This window comes from Sphaeramia orbicularis, chromosome 14 (assembly GCF_902148855.1).
Source record: "Sphaeramia orbicularis chromosome 14, fSphaOr1.1, whole genome shotgun sequence".
NCBI classification, from domain to species: domain Eukaryota; kingdom Metazoa; phylum Chordata; class Actinopteri; order Kurtiformes; family Apogonidae; genus Sphaeramia; species Sphaeramia orbicularis.
Genome location: NC_043970.1, coordinates 51,944,530 through 51,966,195, shown reverse-complemented (window position 1 = coordinate 51,966,195; position 21,666 = coordinate 51,944,530). Strand labels below are relative to the sequence as shown.

At 37.1% G+C, this 21,666-nt stretch overlaps 1 protein-coding gene across 1 annotated transcript; it reads right to left on the bottom strand.

The window, feature by feature from the left end:
- Positions 1-2,868: 2,868 nt before the first annotated feature.
- On the bottom strand, positions 2,869-19,381 carry ei24 (EI24 autophagy associated transmembrane protein). Its single transcript, XM_030153397.1, has 11 exons — positions 19,269-19,381; positions 18,583-18,719; positions 15,480-15,625; positions 12,454-12,514; positions 9,837-9,903; positions 9,617-9,741; positions 8,183-8,302; positions 6,642-6,753; positions 6,444-6,555; positions 5,201-5,275; positions 2,869-3,883 (listed from the first exon to the last, which is right to left on the bottom strand). The coding sequence occupies exons 2-11, from the start codon at positions 18,622-18,624 to the stop codon at positions 3,721-3,723; spliced, it is 1,023 nt and encodes a 340-aa protein (XP_030009257.1). The 5' UTR covers positions 18,625-18,719; positions 19,269-19,381; the 3' UTR covers positions 2,869-3,720.
- Between the last annotated feature and the right edge of the window lie 2,285 nt (positions 19,382-21,666).

Here is a 21,666-nt window from a genome sequence, read left to right as displayed (position 1 = left end):
TCCATTTGGACATGGAGGACAGAGTCTGGTGTGGATGAACTGGACTGGCCTGCACACAGTCCTGACCTCAACCCCATAGAACACCTTTGGATGAATTAGAGCGCAGACTGAGAGCCAGGCCTTCTGTCCAACATCAGTGTGTGACCTCACAAATGCACTTCTGGAAGAATGGTCCAAAATTCCCATGAACACACTCCTAAACCTTGTGGACAGCCTTCCCAGAAGAGCTGAAGCTGTTATAGCTGCAAAGGGTGGACCCACGTCAGACTGAACCCATAGACTAGGAATGGGATGGACCTGAAACTCATATGAGAGTCAAAGCAGGTGAGTGAATACTTTTGGTAATATAGTGTATATCGTATGGTGATCCTAGTATTGTGATTCATATCGTATTACCAGATTCTTGCCAGTACACAGCCCTAGTCATTTTACTTTCTTACACTAAAACAAAATCCACTTAAAAAGATCGAACTGTTCTGTATTTGATCCGAACTAAAATGATTTTGACATCCTTCCATGTTAATATCTTCAGTGTAATTTTTCCAGTTCACAGATTCATTGAACAGGTCGGACTGGACCCTGTAGAAGCCAATAACATAATAACGACCCATAATGTAATAAATTTGCCATTTTTAAAATGTGATGGGCCAATAACGTAATAAAAGTCCTGAACTGATAACACTGGTCTACAATTTTTTAGAAATGATTTGCTTCAGACATTAAATGTGCTAAATGTTACGTATTTTAATCAGATTAATTGGAAAATAAATGACAAAAGTACCGGTTTGCTGATGTTTTCAAGGTATATGACTAAGTGTTATTACACATATATATTAGTTTATGTACATTTATATAATAGTTTTATAAATCTTCCACTAAATAGAACCTGTAAAGTGAATGTATTCTAATGTGCAGACAGTGTTTTGAAGTAGATCTTGTAGCTCTGAGACAAATATTCCTTTGGAGTCAAACCCATTCTCTCGTTAATTCTTCAGTTTCACATTTTGACCCAAGGCTGTAACTTGGAAAGTTCAGCCAACCAGCATTTTTGACTGGATTTTTCTTTATCAGTGACTCTCATGTGGTAAAACTTCATTACTTTCATTCTGGAAGTATTTTCCTTGTAGACCAGTGTAACGTAATAACTTTTGGACAATAACATAATAACTTAAGAATTTTTTTTTTACCATGCCAATAACGTAATAACCAAAAGATATTACGTTATCGGTTCAGGATTTTTATTACGTTATTGGCCTATTATATTTTAAAAATTGCACATTTATTACGTTATGGGTCATTATTACATCATTGGCTTCTACAGACCCTTTGGCGGGCCGGGTTTGGTCCACGGGCCGTATGTTTGGCTCCCCTGTTGTAAACCCTTCCTCTTCACTGTTTGATCCTTAAGTGGCAGCAAAACCCTGAACGCAGTGATCCAAATGTTGAATACTGATCAATTTTATTGAAATAAGATGTACCAGTATAACTTTTACAAAACCTCACTCACAAACATCAGTATCAGTCTCTGCACAAACACTGTGCTCTTCTTGCAGTTTTTTTTTTTTTTTGTTAAACACACAAAGTGGTGACCCCTCCCTGTGGTCGGGGGCTTCGTAGAGTGAACGTCGAGGAGGTGAAGAGTCGGGACACGGTCTGGGGTTTGTGGCAGAACATTCAGAATGTTTTAATGGAACAGACGCTTAGAGACCTTTTTCTATTCACTGAAGCTCCAGAGGAAAAGCGAGAGCGAGCAGGTTAAGGAAACTCATATCCTCAGCCTCATACGCTACACGGACAAAAGTATGTGGACACGTGGAATTCAGGTGTTCCTTTTCTAACAGGGGTCTAGGATACAAAACGATAATGATAAATATGATAACAGTTTTATATTGGGATAAATATCATTACATTAGACTGGTTTAAATTGTTATCTCGAAGATGGTTTTTACTTAATCTCTCTCAACATTGATTTTTATTTTTTTACCCATGACTCTGATTTTAAGCGTTCTTCCTCTAAATTTCTAAAATATTTCTTGTACTCTGACTGTAAATAATAATTTTCTACCACAACTAACCATCTACTTTCTTCACATCTCACTGAGGACCCATTAAACTTGAAGGAAATATTGATGTTTTTATCTCAAATCATCACGAACAGGACATCTTACAGCTGGATATTACATTACATTACATTTATGCATTTGGCAGACCCTTTTTTCCAAAGCGACATACAGGGGGAAAACCAAAATAAAAGAATAAAATACAAGAATAGGTTAAAGACATAAAGCAGCTGTACAATTAAAAACAGTGTCGCACAGAAGAATAAAAAAAACTAAATGACAGACTAAAATACAAGAATAGATTAAGAAGGCATGATGTGTCCCAAAACTTTTGTCCATACAGTTTATAAATGATGTGAAGACAGTAGATAGTTAATTGTGGCTGAAAATTATTATTTACAGTCAGAGCAGGAAAAATATTTTAGAAATTTAGAGGTAGAACATTTAAAATCAGAGTCATGGATTAAAAAAACAACAAAAAACTAAAATCAATGTTGAGAGAAATTCAATAAAATCCATCTCTGATGCATTTGGAAGCAAAGGTAACAATTTAAACCAAATGCAGTGATATTTATCCCATTATAAAACTATATTATAACATTAGTCATAATTGTTTTGTATCCCAGACCCCTGTTAGAAAACAAACACCTGAATTCCACGTGTCCACATACTTTTGTCCACATAGAGTATGACTTTTCTGCTATGAGGCTAACGATATGCGTTTCCTTAAAGGTCTGAACTACTGTGAATACGTCCCTACGGAGTTACAGCTGAACGTGGTTAAAGTGAATTAAATAAAAGCAGCAGCAGTTTGGCAGTGTCGTCTCGTCTCCTGTTCATCCACACCCACTGAAAACTCTTCTCCTTTACTGGTTTCAACTTTTTTTTTCACAACATCTGCATCAAACCAGACAGCAGAGCGAGGTTTCCATTAAAGTAGACACACATTATTATCTTTTTTTGTCTACACATGACAAGATTTCTGTTATTTGGTTTTCAGTACTAGGTCACCAATCCTTTTTAAAGAGCAGCTCCTGAAAAGATTTAAAAATTCTATTAAAAATCAAACTCTTCCACAATAAAAAAGCATTTCTTTGTCAGTTCTAGTGCTGCGAGGACGCCACGAATCGACAGAGAAATATATTTATCTGCAAGAAAGCATTCAGACGATGAGGAATGAATGTTACTTGCAACACAGAGGAAACATGTACTCCAAGTCAAACCAACAAACAAAAGAAATGGCGTCGTTTCTGAACGCACTCAGGCCTCTTCAGAGTAAAATCCTCCATTTTTCTTTTTTTTATAAAGTTTGTTTCAACATATCAAACCTCTGTGTGATTTCTTGTGCTGTAATTTATTAAAGGAGAGTCACTCAAATGGCACATTATACAAAAAAAAACAATCAAATAAAAGAAAACAAGTCACGAACTGTGTATATAATGTGTTTGAGTGTGAGGCACAGGGCAGTCGATGGTTGCGTCTGGTGGGCGGGGTCAGTGGGGTGGGGGGGTGGGGCTTCGGGGGCTGTGGACAGGCTGAAAACATGTAAACGTTCCTCCTAAACTGCTGTTCGTCTTCATTAAAGAAATCCTTCTGAAACACGTGTTCACATCGAGTGAAGCCGTTCGTCAGTTGTCGTCTTCTGCGAGGGGGCGGGGCGTCACTGGATGGGCGGGAGGCGCTGGCGGCTCGGCGAGGTGTGGGGGGACGCCAGCCTCTCGGACGACGCAGACGATGTCAGGGTCGACTGCAGGTGGACCGTCTTATGGAAAAGTTTGTTGCTGATCAACACGACCAGAGAGAAGAGACGCAGCTGGAAGTGACTGAAAAAAAAAAAAAAAAAGAGAATGAGACGAGGAAAAAAAAAAACATCCAGATCGGGATATTTATTTATTTAATCTGTATTTAATCAATTAACCCTCCGGTATCCCGTCCAGCAAGGCCATTACTACGCACCAAGTGTGCCTTTTTGGCACACTTGTGGAATAATGTCAAAAAATTTTCATATATTTTATTTTTAATTCTTTTACACTTTTTTTCTATTTCATCAACTTGAGCCGTAAATAAAAATACCAAATACTCAATAATTGTCACATTTTTTAACCTTTTAAATGCCGTGTTTGTAATATAAACAAACCGGTTTTTTTTGGATGCAAAAAACCAAAAAAAAATGTTTTTTTCAGTATACTACATAAAAAGTGGATCACATATTATTTGATTTTTTCATCCTGGCATATGTCAATGATTAACTCCAACAGCGGTTAATTTGCATTATTGTCTTTTCAGCTTATTTTCGCATCAAGATAAAGGGGAAAAATACCTTAGAAATAATAAATTTTACTGTTCCTAATATAATGGAATTATGCAAATTATTTCATTGATATGTTTGACTTTAAAACAATTTTTGTGAGTTTATTTGGCCTAAATTTCATGTTTTACTAAAGATAATGTGTTGAGTTCATTGAATGCTCTGTTCTATTTATGTGACTGTACGTGAGGGTTTGGGAAATTCAATAAAACTCATCTATTTTATTCTATAAACGCCTAATTTTGCAAAAAAAGGTGAAGAGTTCATGTGATTAGACTAGTTGTTTTTCAAACTTCCAAAAAAAGAATCCATTTCATGTCCCCTCAGGCATAAACCTGCAAAAATGTGCCATGAATTGACATAATGTTGACATTTTTACTGAGTTTTTCACCGTCAAAACAAATTTGAATTAAATGCATTTACTGGGATGTCAGACTATCATCTATAAATAGAAACGTAACACGAAAAATCAATTCTGACACTGAAACATGAGGGCCTGTGTCATCAGTCTTAACTAACAACGTGCTAATAAACATCTGACTAACTTCTCTGTTTTTTCCATTCCATCATTTTTGTCTTATTCCATCCTTTTGTGTTTGTTTTTGGGTCATTTTCATCTTCTACCGCTGACGTCTCATCTACATTTCACATGTACTAACTCCTCTACAGAACCATCTTCTTGCAGATTAATTCAGCTTGTATTTTTGTCATGTTTTTAAAACATAAAACCCATTAAAAACAGCCCTGTAACCCCACGTTTGGCAAATCCAGAATTACAGAATCTGGAACTACAAAAAACACAGCGATGCTAAGTGTTTTAAGGTGGACTTACTACAGCTTGGTTGGCGTCTTGGCCTCGTTGGCGCTAATGATGAACAGAGGGAAGAGGATGGAGAACAAGCAGCCGCTGAGGACGAAGAAAACACAGAAGAGGACATAGACGATCAATGATTTTACTCACACGATGATCTTCACATTAAACTGGACGACCGGACGGGTCAAGGCTCCTGCTATTATACACTATTTCTGTGCTTTCCTTAACACATGGAACCAGGGACTCAAACCCTCAACCTGTTCACCTAAAGAGTTCTTGGCTTTATTTCAGTTTTTTTTGTGGTAGAAAATTATTTACAGGCAGAGCATGAAAAATATTTGAGAAATTTAGAGGTAGAACATTTAAAATCAGAGTCACAGACAGACACTTTGGAAGCAGAGGTAACAATTTAAACCAAACTAACTAACGCAAGGATATTTATCCCGATATAAAACTGTATTATGCCATTTGTCATAATTGTTTTGTATCCCAGACCCCTGTTAGAAAAGAAACACCTCAATTCAACATGTCCACATACTTTTGTCCACATAGAGTATGACTTTTATGCTATGAGGCCAACGATATGCGTTTCCTTTAAAGGTCTGAACTACTGTGAATACGTCCCTTCGGAGTTACAGCTGAACGTGGTTAAAGTGAATTAAATAAAAGCAGCAGCAGTTTGGCAGTGTCGTCTCGTCTCCTGTTCATCCACACCCACTGAAAACTCTTCTCCTTTACTGGTTTCACCTTTTTTTTCACAACATCTGCATCAAACCAGACAGCAGAGCGAGGTTTCCATTAAAGTAGACACACATTATTATCTTTTTTTGTCTACACATGTCAAGATTTCTGTTATTTGGTTTTCAGTACTAGGTCACCAATCCTTTTTAAAGAGCAGCTCCTGAAAAGATTTAAAAATTCTATTAAAAATCAAACTCTTCCACAATAAAAAAAGCATTTCTTTGTCAGTTCCAGTGCTGCGAGGACGCCACGAATCGACAGAGAAATATATTTATCTGCAAGAAAGCATTCTGACGATGAGGAATGAATGCTACTTGCAACACAGAGGAAACATGTATATAATGACATTAATCCTTATTGTTTTGTATCCCAGACCCCTGTTAGAAAAGAAACACCTGTATTCAATGTGTCCCAATACTTTTGTCCATATAGTCTTCACTCTTCATCAGTAATAGTAGTTGTTATCTGACAGTTTTTACCACAGATATGAGATGATTCCTCTGTGATTTATCTACGGTACCTGATGATGTAGGAGGACGGCAGGGCGGTCAGCAGAGCCATGGGCAAACCGAAGCCGAAGTAATAGGGCCAGTTCCTCTCGATGTTGGACAGACGTTGGTGCATCTCGATGCCTTCGACACACGGGAAAAAGAAACACATGAGTGGGTTTTATTCCTATAATTCAGAGGGTTTACGTTCAGGAGGGGAAGCGCCTCACCGTGGTTGAACCAGCGATACTCGAAGCAGTAGAGGGAGTAGAGCAGAGACATGTGCAGCAGACTGACCATCTGTCCAATGGCGTCGATCGGGAACAGGCTGACAATCATACCCTGAACCACGAAGGCGAGACGGCAAACATCAGTCAGACGACGACAGATTCAACGACTTTAAGGATCAGTTAAAGCAGGGGCGTCAAACTCAGTTTAGTTCAGGTTCCACATTCAGACCAATATGATCTCAAGTGGGTCAGACCAGTCAAATAATAACAAAATTACCTATAACCAAATAAACTTCTCTGTATGTTTTAGAGTGAAAAAAGTAAAATTACATTATAAAAATGTTTCCATCTACAATCTATTCTTCAAAAAATGTGAATAACATGAACAACTTGATATTTTTGGAGTAAAACTAGAAGCACTCGGAGCACGCAGACCTCTGCCAAGGCAGATCAGTGGGCCCCCGTGGCCCCCCACCCTCGATCACCACCAAAATTTAATAATTTGTTCCTTGTGCCAGTATCAACATTTCCTGAAATTTTCATCCAAATCTGTCCATAACTTTTTGAGTTATCTTGCAGACAGACAGACAAACCAATGCCGACAAAAACATAACCTCCTTGGCGGAGGTAATAAGTGCAATTTTAACAAAATTCTGCCTCAGTTTATCATTTACACATGTTCATTACAACTTACAGATCACAGTGGATCTACAAATACACTAAATATTTAATAACAGGCAGAATATTGATAAAATTCCACTAAATTCTCTTAAAACATTTCAGGTTGTTCCTATTTGTTCAGATTATTTGACCTAAGAACCTCATAGGTTGTTGATCTAAAAAGAGCTCATTTAGCTCAAAAGTTTGGACTTTGAACTGCTTACAATTAAATTCAATGACTTTTCCAAAACTTCAAACAACTTTCCTTAATTTCATGACTTTTCTGTTCTGTGGGAACACTGCACAATCAAGTGGGAATCTCAAAAAACCATCAACTGTCACAATCTGATAAACAGGAGTTCTGTGCAGTTCTGTGGTGCTATGGTGTTTATTGTTTATTCCGTTGTACAATGTTTGGTTGTTGTCGGTAATTTAGGTTTTTTTTACTGCTACTTATTATTATTATCATCATCACTATGTATCATCACCAATGTTCATACCAATATGTCGGGACTGCAGGAGTAAATGCGACGTTCTTGTTATTTTCCTGTCATGCAGCATGGTACTGCGCTTCTGGAATTGTACAGCAGTTGGATTCCAAAATGACCAATATCTCTGAAAATATTGGTCCTATCAACTTGCTGAGATATTTAATGTGGAGACGGGACTATTCCTCAACTGTAGGTACCAAACTGGCCTGTTAAAAACGACTCAGTTTGTCAGAATCATGCAGATATTTGTACATTCGATGTTGTGCTGCTACTGGAACCTTAATTCCTTGAGGCTCTGCACAAGGGATCGATAAAGTTGTTTCTAATCTAATCTAAATAGAATGAAATGACAGTGAAAACGTACAGATGTGATAGTGTTCACAGACATACCTGAATGAGGAAGAGCGCCTGGAGGAGGAGGTTGAAGAGCATGTCTGCGATGATTTTACTGACGCTAGGGAACGGCTGAGCTTTACATCCAGACACTTCGAAGGCCAAGTCAGCGATGTCCTGCAGAAGAACGGCACCAGAGGAGCTTTATTAGTCATGTACACATGCAAATATTAAAAGTAGGGCTGCAAAAGTAACTGTAAGTACAGATCAGATAAAATCATTAAAATGAGAAGAAAATGAAGAAAATATGGAAAGAAATTAACAAAATGAAGAGAACAATCAAAAAAATGAATAAAATAATGAACAAAATGAGAACAATAAAGGAAACTAATAAAAAATAATCAAAAAATGGGGACAGTAAAAAAATGTCTAATAACTCTATACTATAGACATCGACAACATCAGAAAAACAGCACTTTGGTCATTAGTTTACCAGTTCATCTTATTAAAGTATGTTAGATTTTGCACATTTAATCTCTGGGGCAGATAATTGATAAAGAGAAACGTAGATCACTGAATTGTTAGTACTGTAATATTTCCATAGACTTCTACACTTAAAAAAAAAAAAAAAAAAAAAAAAATTGCAAAAATGAAAAAAAAAATACTTGGCAAAATAAAGAGAATAATCAAGAAAATTTATAAAATAATTTTAAAAATGGGGAAAATTATCAAAATGAGAATAAAATAGAGAAAAAATGAACAAAAGTGACTAAAATAATGAATAAAATAAGAATAATGAAATAAATTAATAAAAAAATAATCCAAAAATGGGAAAATAATCATCAAAATGAGCCAAAAAACTATATAAATTTCTAATACCTGTTATATACATTGGAAACATCAGATAAGCAGCACTTTGGACATTTGTTTCCTTATTAAAGTATGTAAAATTTTGCACTTTAAATCTCTGGGACAGATCATTTATAAAGCAAAATGCAGATAATTGAATTGTTGGTATTGTAATATTTTCATAGACTGTCAGGGTTAATAAATCAAACAAACAAAACAAAATTCACAAAAAATGAATAAAATACTTGACAAAATGAAGATAGTAGTCAATAAAATTAATAAAATAAATGTAAAAATGGGGGAAATCATTAAAGTGACAATAAAATAAAGAAAATGTCAAATAAAATGATGAGAAAAATGAAATAAATGAATAAAAATATGGGAACATAATCATCAAAATGAGCCAAAAAAACTATATAAATGCCTAAGAACTCTATCATATATATTGGACACATCAGATAAGCAGCACTTTGGTCATTTTGTTTCCAATTCATCTTATTAAAGTATGTAAGATTTAATCTCTGGGGCAGATAATTTCTAAATAAATTTCTAGACCAGTGACATGTTTGAAGAGTCAGATGTTTAGAAAAAGCAGTGAAGGCTCTTTATCGTCCAATCATCTGGTTACGTCTCATTTCTGACCTGGAACCAGATGGCGTTGACGATCTTGCTGAGGACAAACAGAGGCAGAACCCACAGAGCGCTGAAGACCGAAGTCAGGATGAACTCCAACCAGGACCAGACGCTGCCGTGGAGGGAGGGGTCACCTGGAGGAACAAACACAAGTCAATGAACGACCGGTCCATCCACAATCCACAGAACCTGCTTCAGCGCCACAACAGACACACACATACATACATACCGATGATTTTTGCTGTCAGAGTCTGGAGCAGCGGGATGAAAACCCGGTAGAAGAGAAACAGACTGAGCTGGAGGGAAGAAGGGAAAGTCGAATGAGTCTGTTTAAAACAACAGGAGGTTTCATTTGATGATAAATTCATACCAAAAAAATTTGATGACAGATTTAAAAGTTGGGCTGATAAAGGAATTACAGCCATATGCACTATTATTACAGTTTTTCCCAACTGCTAAAACACAAAAGCCAATTCTCTAAACCAAATGACCAGTCCTCTAAACACATTTAATAAAAGTAGCCCCCGTTTACCAAAACCATAAACACATTTCACATGAAGACACAATTCACAAAACACAATCCTCCTTTTTCATAAATCTAAACACATTTTGTCTTGCTAAAACACAAGTTGCAAAAAAACTGCTCAATTTCTCAAATTAAAGCTCGTGTGATGCAAAGTACTTGCCACAGTCAGCAAAATTTGAACACAGTGAACACACCTGGCTTCATTCATTAAACACAACGACTCAAAATTGAAGACACTTGTTGCAAATGATGTGATTCCAGCTATAAAAGCCAGTTCAGAGTGCACAGTTTACTGAAGGTTCAAACAAACACAGTGGACAGAGTCAGAGGAAGAGGAGTGCAACGACGTGATGCAGCATAATACATGTATGTGTGGGATAAACACTGTAAATAAACAAGAAAAGAACTCGGAGAGCGCAGACCTACGCCAAGACAGATCCCCCCTTATTTGCTTGTTTGTTTGTTTGTTTGTTAGCAAGATAACTCAAAAAGTTATGGACGGATTTTCGTGAAATTTTCAGGAAAAGTTGATACTGAGGTCTGCGCTGTTTTTTCTAGAAAAGCACTCGGAGAGCGCAGACCTCCGATCAGTGGGGCCCCCCCGTGGACCCCCCCCACCCCCGATCACCACCAAAATTTAATCACTTCTTCCTTGTGCCAGTATCAACATTTCCTGAAAATTTCACGAAAATCCGTCCAAAACTTTTTGAGTTATCTTGCTAACAAACAAACAAACAAACAAACATGCACACACACAAAGCAAAGCGATCACAATACCTCCTGGCAGAGGTAATAATATCACACCCTGAACATTGTTTTCAGTGAGTATTGTTGTGTGTACTGGATCCTCTGTAGTGTTTGCATAGAGTTATGATACAGTACAGTAGTGCACAGACTGTATTTACTGTAGATTTACACACTGTTCATATGAAACACACATCTATGAAGGCCCAATACTTTACAGTGACATATTCTGAGAACAGATATGCTTTGGCAGTTGTGGAAAAAAAGAACATTCTCACACACTGAACACTGTGTTCTCAGTTGTTTTTTTGTAGTGTGTAATGATGTGTACAGTGTTTAAATTTTTGCAGGCTTTGAGCAGCTGTTTTGGAGTGAAAGTTTGAATTTTGAAGAGAGAAGGTGTAGTTTTGTTTATGTAGCTTTAGAAAAGTGTGCTGTGTTTAGAGTTTTGGAAAACTGGAGGAAAATTTTGTGAAATGTGTTTCAGCAGTTGAGAAAAACTATAAAAAAGGAGAAATGAAAAGCTTCCAGGAGTTAAAAAAATACATATAAATTAACTAATCAGGACTTCTTTAGATACCTGCAAATGAGGGACTATTACATCAAAGATATTAAAACAAGTGAGGATAAAATACATCCTATCATAAAGCTACTTATACAAGCGTATGGTAATGCTGTCCCAAAAACTGTGTCCGTTTTGTAAGGTTGTTTGATGGATTCTAGAAATGATTCAACATTCTATGTTAAAATCAAATGGGAAAGAGAGCTGGGTGAGGTGATCCCAGAGGGGATGTGGTTCGATATGTGGGAAACACACCAATCAACATCACAGTCACCTAAATGGAGAGAATTTAATTGGAAAAATCTCATTCGTTATTTCATCACACCTAAAATTAAACATAAACAACTGAATACTCAACAGCCGTGTTGGAGACGATGTATGGTAATCACATGGATTCAGATCACACACACGTTTTGGAAATGCTCAAATATCCAACCCTTCTGGGGGAAGGTTCACTCAGCTCTCTGTCATGTGTTGGGATATCCAATCCCAAATTCTTGTCTTGTTCTGTACCGGGAAGGTGGCCGGGAAGAAGGCCAGAACAAAGAACTGGCTTAAGACTGCTGCTCCGTCTTATAAACAATGGCTTCCAATCATAGATGATGGATTTGTCATGGAACATCTGACACATAAACTTAAGTTACAAGAAGATCTCGTTATGAAAAATGGGAAAATGGCGGACATTCAGAGACAAATGTATCTATTAAGGGTCCTTAATATTCTGACACCAACACAGGCTGTTCTTTTCATCCATTTGTTTTTCTGTTCTTTTGCTCTTTTCCCGCTCCTCAATCTGAGGAGATTGTATTGTACTGTTAAAAAATTGAGAAATAAAAATTGTTAAAAAAGAAAACAACAGGAGGCATGTGGTGTTGATGAATTAACTGGTGATAGTGAATAAAAGATCTACATGACATTTCAACACAGCTTTAGGACCACGATCTAGATGTAACATTACCAAAACTGTGTTAGTAGGTGATGAGTAAAACTGTAACAGCAGGTTGAACATCTTACCCAGAACACTCCTCCATTCCAGGCACAGCACTGAAAGATCCTGCTGGCTACTTTGGGTTCACTGAGTGGAAAAAAAAAGAACTCATTACTGGTTTTAGACAAAGACAGAGATAAAGAGAGTGTATTTGTCATGTGCACAGGTACACTTACAGTACAAGTACAATGGAATTTCTGTTGTGTTAGGGTTGAGTTCAAGGAAAGGAAAAAAAAAAAGAAAGAAATGCAAATAGCATAGCATTGTATGGTGTAGTATAGGGCCTATATTGATGTTTATAAACTATATGGACAAAAGTATTGGGACACATCATGTCTACAGCTGTTAGATGTCCTGTTCATGAGGATTTGAGATAAAAACATCAATATTCCTTCAAAGTTTAATGGGAGATTTTTCTTCCTCAGTGAGATGTGAACAAAGTAGATGGTTAGTTGTAGTAGAAAATTATTATTTACAGTCAGAGCATGAAAAATATTTTAAAAGGTAGAGGTTTAGAGCTAGAACATTTAAAATCATAGTCATGGATAAAAAAACAAAATCAGTGTTGAGAGAAATTAAATAAAAACCATCTCTGAGACATTTTGGAAACAAAGATAACAATTTAAACCAAACTAACCCATGCAATGATATTTACAGTCAGAGCATGAAAAACATTTTAGAAATTCAGAGGTAGAACATTTAAAATCATAGTCACGGATAAAAAAAACCGAAAAATTAATGTTGAGAGAAATTAAGTAAAAACCATCTCTGGGGCACTTTAGAAGCAAAGATAACAGTTTAACACTTTCAGTGCCACGGGCCGATCAGATCGACTTTGGAGAACACGCCATATTTGTGTACAAACAAACCATCCACCCCCATTTCTTTCTCACATTTCGATGACGTTCTTTCTGTGTCCCCCTTTTGAGACCAAGCAGACGGGAATTTGAGGTCACGCGACCGAATAATATTTTTTATATCTTTTTAATGTTTCTTATTCTCCGGTGTTTCATCAGAGGGAGCCCTCCATGCCGGGGGGCGGCTGTGGACTCCGGGGGCTGTGGCGCCTTCTCTCACTGGGGTCCGCTCCTTTCTGGTGGGTGGGGGTCCCAGTTGGCCCTCTCCCACTAGTTGGGATGCGGGGCTGTGTTGCTGGTGCCTGGTCGCTGGGGTCGGCGGCTGCATCCTGGTGCGGATGGCTCCCTGAGACAGCGCCTCCTAAATTGATGTTTTACTTTTACTTGTACATTTTTGTTCTGGTCTACCCGTGCTCAGTCAGTCTTCTTAAGTATGTGTGAGCTTGTGGGTTTGCATGTATATGTGTGTGTGTGTGTGTGTGAGTGGGTGGGTGTGGGTGAGTGGGTGGGTGTGGGGCGGTAATGATTTTTAAACTGATATGTAAAGCACTTTGTGCTACAGTTTTTAATGTATGAAAAGTGCTATATAAATAAAGATGATGATTATTATTATTATTATTATTATTATTATCATTATTATAAATTATGCAAATTACGATCAATAATGAATCGGCTGCGTCCGGTGCGTTTTGGATCTAATCAGCAATCGGTCGGATGTTACCGAGCGGTTTCCTGCAGGATTCTTCAAATATTATAAAAACGACGCGAAATACTGAAAAACGGCCAAATTCTGTGGCACTGTTAAGGCTTATTATCCCCTTAACTGTCTGGCACTTAAAGAGTTAAACCAAACTAACTAATACAGTGATATTTATCCCAATATAAAAATATATTATGGCATTAGTCATTATTGTTTTGTATCCCAGACCCCTGTTAGAAAAGAAACACCTGAATTCAACATGTCCACGTACTTTTGTCCACTTTACACATCTGACTGGTTAAGTAGACGTGTTAATTATTTATCCCATTTTTTCTGTTATTGTGGCTGCCTCCACTGCTGCCACAGCAATAACTAATAAGACTAATAGTATTATTACTATATATTTTTGTGTTGTCATTATTATAACTATTGATTGATTGATTGATGTATTTATTTCAAACATGAACGTCAAACAGAAGAAAATAAATAAACAAAACACTTAAACATAAGACATATAATACATATTCGAAAAGGAGTGAGAAGAAGTACAACTTATAAACTCCCATCCCTTTTCCTTATATAATTAATAACAATAATAACCTTCCTCATCTAATCATATCTATACACTATGCCATAATTTGACTGATACTTACTAGTAAATAATTAGGTTTCTGGCTTCATATTATTATGAACAAATATAATATGATTTACATAAACACATAATAACACATATATGTCGATACATATTCATACACAGATCTATACACACATATACACCTACATATATACACACACACATACACACCTATACATACATTTACACACACTTACCACATACTTGTACATCTTTATCACACCCAGTGATCCCCCTCCCCTCCCTCATCCCTGTACCTCTGAAAAACTGTGTCTTTGTACCTCTTTTTAAATTCTTTCATGCTTGGACATTCTTTAACTCTATATTAAATCTGTTCCACAGTCTCACCCCGCTGACAGAAACACTAAAACCCTTCCTAGCCGTGCGTATTAAGGGAATTTTAAAGTTAATTTTCCCCCTTAAATCATACCCCCCCTCATGAATACTGAATAATTGCTGTATATTTGTTGGTAAAAGATTATTTTTAGCTTTGTACATTATTTGAGCTGTTTGATAGTCCACAATGTCTGTGAACTATCATTATTATAATAATTATTTTGCTCTCTCACCCTCTCTCTCTCATTTTCATTCACTCCCCCCTTCCTTTTTCCCGATCACCCCTGATCAATCCATATTGTTAAGTTGCTCTTTACATTTTTTATCTTTTTCATTGTAATATGATGTTGTCATTGTTGTTGTTGGTCATTATTTTTTGTGTGTTTGCTTGTTTACTTGCTTGATTTGTCTTTTATTTGTTGCTTTTTTTTTCTTTCCACTATGTCTCATTAACTGCATCAGTAATAAAAAACAAAAGTAGACGTGTTGCCCCCCTGGTAGATAACCCCCTTCCTTCCATCTTACTTGTCTGGTTTGCGCTCTTCACTCTGTGCCCGCCGCTGTGCCAGGGCGCCGCCGGCCCGTCTCCTCCGCTGCTCTTCTCTTTTCTGCTGGATGCGGGCATCCAGCTTGGAGATTGTCCCAATCCCCAATATGGAGTCCTTGATCCCCTACAAAGACCAATGTGACACAGATAAAGCATACATGACACGTCTGGTTTAACTTGATAATAGGGCGTAGAATTAGGCCAAAAGCTCATATGTCAATCACCTGATGTAGAATCAGAATCCACCATGTCAATCACCTTTATTCTCACCTCTGTAGATGCACTGCAACCTAACCATATCAACTTTTCCATGTTTTCCCTAAGATTCTGGAGGGTTCAGGCTGTGTGTGATGGTGTTTCTGTTCTTATTTCATGAAAAACATCTGATTTTTTTGAGCATAATTTAGGAATAATATCACTGCAATACTGTGGACACTAGCTGGATGAAACAAGTATAATGATGCTCAGTCCATGTAAAATGAATATTAGTTTCGGACTGAGTGCTTTTATTTTTCCACTGATATAATCTGTTCAACTCCCTGGAAAAAGAGACCAAATGACGAATTATGATCATGTGATAGAAAATTGTGAAATTCTCCAACCCTGCTTGACAACAGATCTGAGTGTAACCAAATGATATTTTATGACTTAGTTCACTTTGTTTCATACATCTTATTCTGCCTGAAAAACCTCTGAAAAGGCAGATAAACCCCCCAAAACAAAGGGTCGTAAAAGGCCAAATAGAGATTTTACACTACTCTTTTTATCATACTGTAATGGTTTCTGTCCAGCCTTCATAAATACAACACAATATTACAACCAGACAATGGACTGGAGGCAAGACAGAGGCTGAATAATGACTGGATATTATGCTGAAATCCAATCTGAAATCAAGGTGGCTCTTGACCTACGATTGATCAGTGACTGTTGTAGAGCCATTAGCAAAGAGAGAAAACAACCCATTACCCCTGGAGCGCAGGAGATACATACAACTGATCCAAAGACAAACATTATCTCTGGTCTCTTTTGGACTTCATCCAGGTCAGGCTAACTGTGATAAACAATTATGTTCAACCGTTCTCATTTGCCCTTGAAACAATACACAAACAGGATCTTTGAATGTCAGGATAAGGGCTTCTGTTCGTCATCATCTTGGCACTTTCTATTTAACGCTTTACAAATAAGCTTATACAACAGTGGATATGACTTTGACAAATACTGCAGCTGTGATATGAGTCACACTTTTACAGGACACGGTTACTTTTGCATGTCACTTCAGCTGAAAAAATATTAAAATGATTTGATTTTTACAGCTGCAGATTAACTTTATAAACACTTAGTTGCAAATACATAAATATCAAAGTCTTGTTCATCATCAGATCATACCAGCTTCAAGAGTTTCTGCCAGTTTCAAAGAACTGCATTGAATTGTGTGTGTACCAAAGAAGCATTTCAAGCCTTTCAGCTTGATGGAATATGATTGCTACCTCACTACATCTCTACACATCCCAATGTCCATTTTATAACAGAATATGTGACCACTTTTAACCTGCTACTCCTGCAATATGAATGTTGCGCTTCATCATATCTCTATTTAAATAATACTATTAAACAGAGAGACATGTACAACTGATCCAAAGACAAACATTATCTCTGGTCTCTTTTGGACTTCATCCAGGTCAGGCTAACTGTGATAAACAATTATGTTCAGCTGTTCTCATTTGCCCTTGGAACAATACACAAACAGGATCTCTGAATGTCAGAATAAGGGCTTCTGTTCATCATCATCATCAGCTATGATTCTGAAACATAATGCAGCTGTGATATGAGTCATACTTTTACGGGACACGGTTACTTTTGCATGTAGCTTCAGCTGAAAAAATATTAAAATGATTTGATTTTTAGAGCTGCAGATTAACTTTATAAACACTTAGTTGCAAATACTTAAATATCAAAGTCTTGTTCATCATCAGATCATTCCAGCTTCAAGAGTTTGTACCAATTCCATAGAATTGCATTGAATTGTGTGTGTACCAAAGAAGCATTTCAAGCCTTTCAGCTTGATGGAATATGATTGCTACCTCACTACATCTCTACACATCCCAATGTCCATTTTATAACAGAATATGTGATCACTTTTAACGGGCTACTCCTGCAATATTAATGTTGCACTTCATCATATCTCTATTTATTTAATACTATTAAATAGAGAGATATGTACAATTGATCCAAAGACAAACATTATCTCTGGTCTCTTTTGGACTTCATCCAGGTCAGGCTAACTGTGATAAACAATTATGTTCAGCTGTTCTCATTTGCCCTTGAAACAATACACAAACAGGATCTCTGAATGTCAGAATAAGGGCTTCTCTTCATCATCATCATCAGCTATGATTCTGAAAAATACTGCAGCTGTGATATGAGTCATACTTTTACGGACATGGTTGCTTTTGCATGTCACTTCAACTGAAAAAATATTAAAATGATTTGATTTTTTACAGCTGCAGATTAACTTTATAAACACTTAGTTGCAAATACTTAAATATCAAAGTCTTGTTCATCATCGGATCATTCCAGCTTCAAGAGTTTGTACCAATTCCATAGAATTGCATTGAACTGTGTGTGTACCAAAGAAGCATTTCAAGCCTTTCAGCTTGATGGAATATGATTGCTACCTCACTACAGCTCTATACATCCCAATGCTCATTTTATAACAGAATATGTTACCACTTTTAACCTGCTACTCCTGGCAGGTTAAAAGTGGTTAAAATCAATCACTTGCTAAACACCTTTAGCTCCTAATGTACAGTATGTGCACCACCTGTTGTTCACACTGTACTGAGACAAATTTAGATACACTACCGGCAATATCACCTCCCTATTTATACTTTTTAAGGGGATATAACATATGTAAGTGCAATAAGTAAGATAAAATTATTATCACTGCTAAACAACAAGCATATAGAGACATAAGGGCCTCCTGTCTCAGATATCATGTGCATAACTTTCAGTGATCACCCACTGGTTTTGAGCTTCATGTGAAACAGTAAGTGTGACACAGCTTGTGTTTTGTCTGCTGACCGTCGCAACATTGCGGAGGAAGGCCCTGACGCTGTCTGTCATCTCTGGACCAGCTGCAGATCCATCAACTGCAGAAGGAAGGGGGGGTGGTGGCCTGGTGGTCAGCTCTCATGGCAGGAAGAGGCTCACCCAGTGACCTACAAGGGACCCAACAAAAGGAGCACATGGATTCTTTAATTACTGTTCCCACTGAAGTCGAGATCTGATGTGACTGTGTTAATTACATGTTAATATCTGTCTGAACTCGTATTTATCTGTAGTTAATTGTGATTCTAAGGCGTGTCATTCCTATCGTTGTCTCTCAGTCCTTTACTTGAAACAAAAGAAATGTTAATGTCGCCCCTGTTTGTCTGTGATACTGTTTGTTAACGTTAGCAGCTGACTCAGTGTTAGCTCCTATGGCTCATATCCTACTGTCCCTATTCACTGGTTTTCTCAACTTTACTGTCTTTTAACAGCCTCCTATGGACCTACATGTGTGTTCGTGTTAGTGTGTCGTCTGTGCTCTCTTCATGTGAGACTCGGTGGTTTGTTTGGTGTCCTCTTAGCTCGTCTGTTTCTGTTGCTAGCTAACGCTGGACAAGTAACTTAGCTGTTAGCTAACTTGTGTTTTTTACAAGACATTTCCTTAAACATGCGCTTCAAATAAAAAACAGAGAAGATATGAGATAAATGATCCTTCTTACCTCATGCGACAGGTTCGGGGGTTTGTTGATTTCGTTAATGCTTTCTTTTGCTCCTTGCATATAATAACAACAACACCAAGCAGCCACTACCAGCAGCCAGGGCCGAGAAAAACATATTGCGCAAGCTCCGACCAATAGGGATTATGGGTAATGTAGTCAAACCGGAAGCACTCACATCTATCGTGTTACACTTGAAATTAACATGAATAAAATATCAAAACACAGTAAATATTAGTGTTTCTCGATATATAATAAGTTTATAATATATAAAACCATAATAAAACTTTATAAAAAAGACAAAACTGCCGAAATAAATGATTCACAAATACCAGGATGACAACAAAGCTGACAAAAAGATACAATATTAAAAGATTATATGGATTTAATTTCTGAGAGATAGTTATTGTATGTTTAGAGAAAAGGAAAAGTCCTTAAATAACAACAATAAACTCATATTATGTTTAGAATAAAGTCAAAATTAAAAATCCGTAATATTCCTAGAACATGGTTGTAACAGTTTGAGGAAAAGCACAATATTTTTGGGACAAAGTTGTACTCTTAGGAGAGTAAAGCTGAAATTTTATCTGTACAAAATTCTTAATTGAAATAAATAAATAGGAATATTATATATCAAATGAGATAAACACAATCCTTTTATTGGATTAAATCTTTGAATAAAAGCTGATTTCTAACTGATTTGTGATTTATAACTAACTAAAATTTTTTTTTTTCTATTTTTATTCATGTAATCATTATCATATCTACATATATATCCCTTAATGTTACCGCTTTTATGATCATGACTTAATCTTATAATTTGCTATTGTTTTCTCAAAATGCAATGATGTTATTGTCATATTTTGACATTTAACATTACAAATCTATTCTCGTAACATTATGAGATTTTCCTCAAAATATTACGACTTTATCTGTGAAATAGCAGATTTGTTTTATGTTATGTGGGGACTTAACAACCCTTCGTATGAGCTCAAGTAGTTTTTATCAAAAGTCACTTAGAATGAGTTCTTTTTACCAGATCTTTTAAAGTCATAGGTGTTGTTCCCTTGTTTATTTCACTGCAGCCAATTCAAATGAAAACAAACCCTGTGAGTGTGTGTGTGTGTGTGTGTGAGTGTGTGTGTGTGTGTATACACTTGTCTTTATCCCATTGTGGGAACTGCATCATGGACGCCCACTCATGGTGTGGGGACCAAAAATACTGCGGGGCCCAAAGCCAAGATCCCCACAAAAATAACCTTAGAATCAGTAAAAGGATGGTTAAAATAATGAGCTGTCAAATTTTCAGGAGTTACCCCACAATTCACATTTACCAGTGTTTGTGTGCTAGTGTGTGTATTCTACATGTAACTCAGTGCTGCCCCCGATGGCGGAAAATGGTATTGCACTCATGCACACTTTGATACGCACTTGACTAAAATAGACATACAAGCAGTCATCTGAAGGAAAGGCCAGCTTCTTTTAACTTATTAATTGGTAAAGATAACCCTAACAGTTAAGGTCCCGGCCTGGGACTCTGTCCTGCGGTGTGCCCCCGGTCACAGGAGACACATATGCTACAAAAACCAGACAGTTCTTGACTGCTATAGCAGCCATTCAATTAATATTTATATGCACAGTGTAACGCATAACACAAATCAGCATCATTATCAAAATGGTCCAATCCAGCAGCACTGCACTGTGTTAAATGAAAAATACAGTTCAGGCATCCAAGAGAAAGGAGAGTACTTTGTCCCCAAAGAAAAATTCCAGTGCACTTGTAGGAAAGATGCTTCCTGTGAACTTTGAAGGTATACCAGGGCAGGTTTGACAGTAAATTGAGAGACTAATATAATGATAATTATAATGCCTAGTGCCTAAGATGGTCTTGTAATACTTGGAGGAAATATGCTGTTCAAAATCTGAGCATGGCACAAAACAGGCCAAAGTTTCTAGGCTTCAGGTGCTAAATATGATGTTGGATCTTGGTTCCATGGCACTTTGCTGCACTGGCAAGTGTTCAGTGGTCCCACAATGTAGGACTGGCCTGAGTTCTGTGTAAAGTATTCCCAGGAAGAGAGAAAAGCCAGACCGTGTGGATGCACTGAGCCCAGATGTTGTAAAACAGGGAACTCTACTTTGTCTAACTGGTAACATGAAGTGATTTCCCTGTTCACCTACATTCCAGGATGCTGCATGATTTTTGTCAGTGCTGTTGAACCTTCAGAAAGGCTGGTTCCCACAAGTGACGGTCTGTTCATGTGTCCTTACAATAGCACAAAGACATGTGTGTGTGTGTGTGTGTGTGTGTGTGTGTGTGTGTGTGAGGTGTGTTGAATTTCCATGGGGGCATCCCAGGAGGCGGTGACTACCAGCATCAGGCGTCCACTGAGCTCAGATG

Coding starts and splice junctions, on each gene's coding strand:
- ei24 (XM_030153397.1), bottom strand. CDS start 18,624: ATGACAGACAGCGTCAGGGCCTTCCTCCGCAATGTTGCGACG. Junction 9,904..12,453: donor GGAATGGAGGAGTGTTCTGG/GTAAGATGTTCA, acceptor TCTTCCCTCCAG/CTCAGTCTGTTTCTCTTCTA. Junction 9,742..9,836: donor TCTGACAGCAAAAATCATCG/GTATGTATGTAT, acceptor TTGTTCCTCCAG/GTGACCCCTCCCTCCACGGC.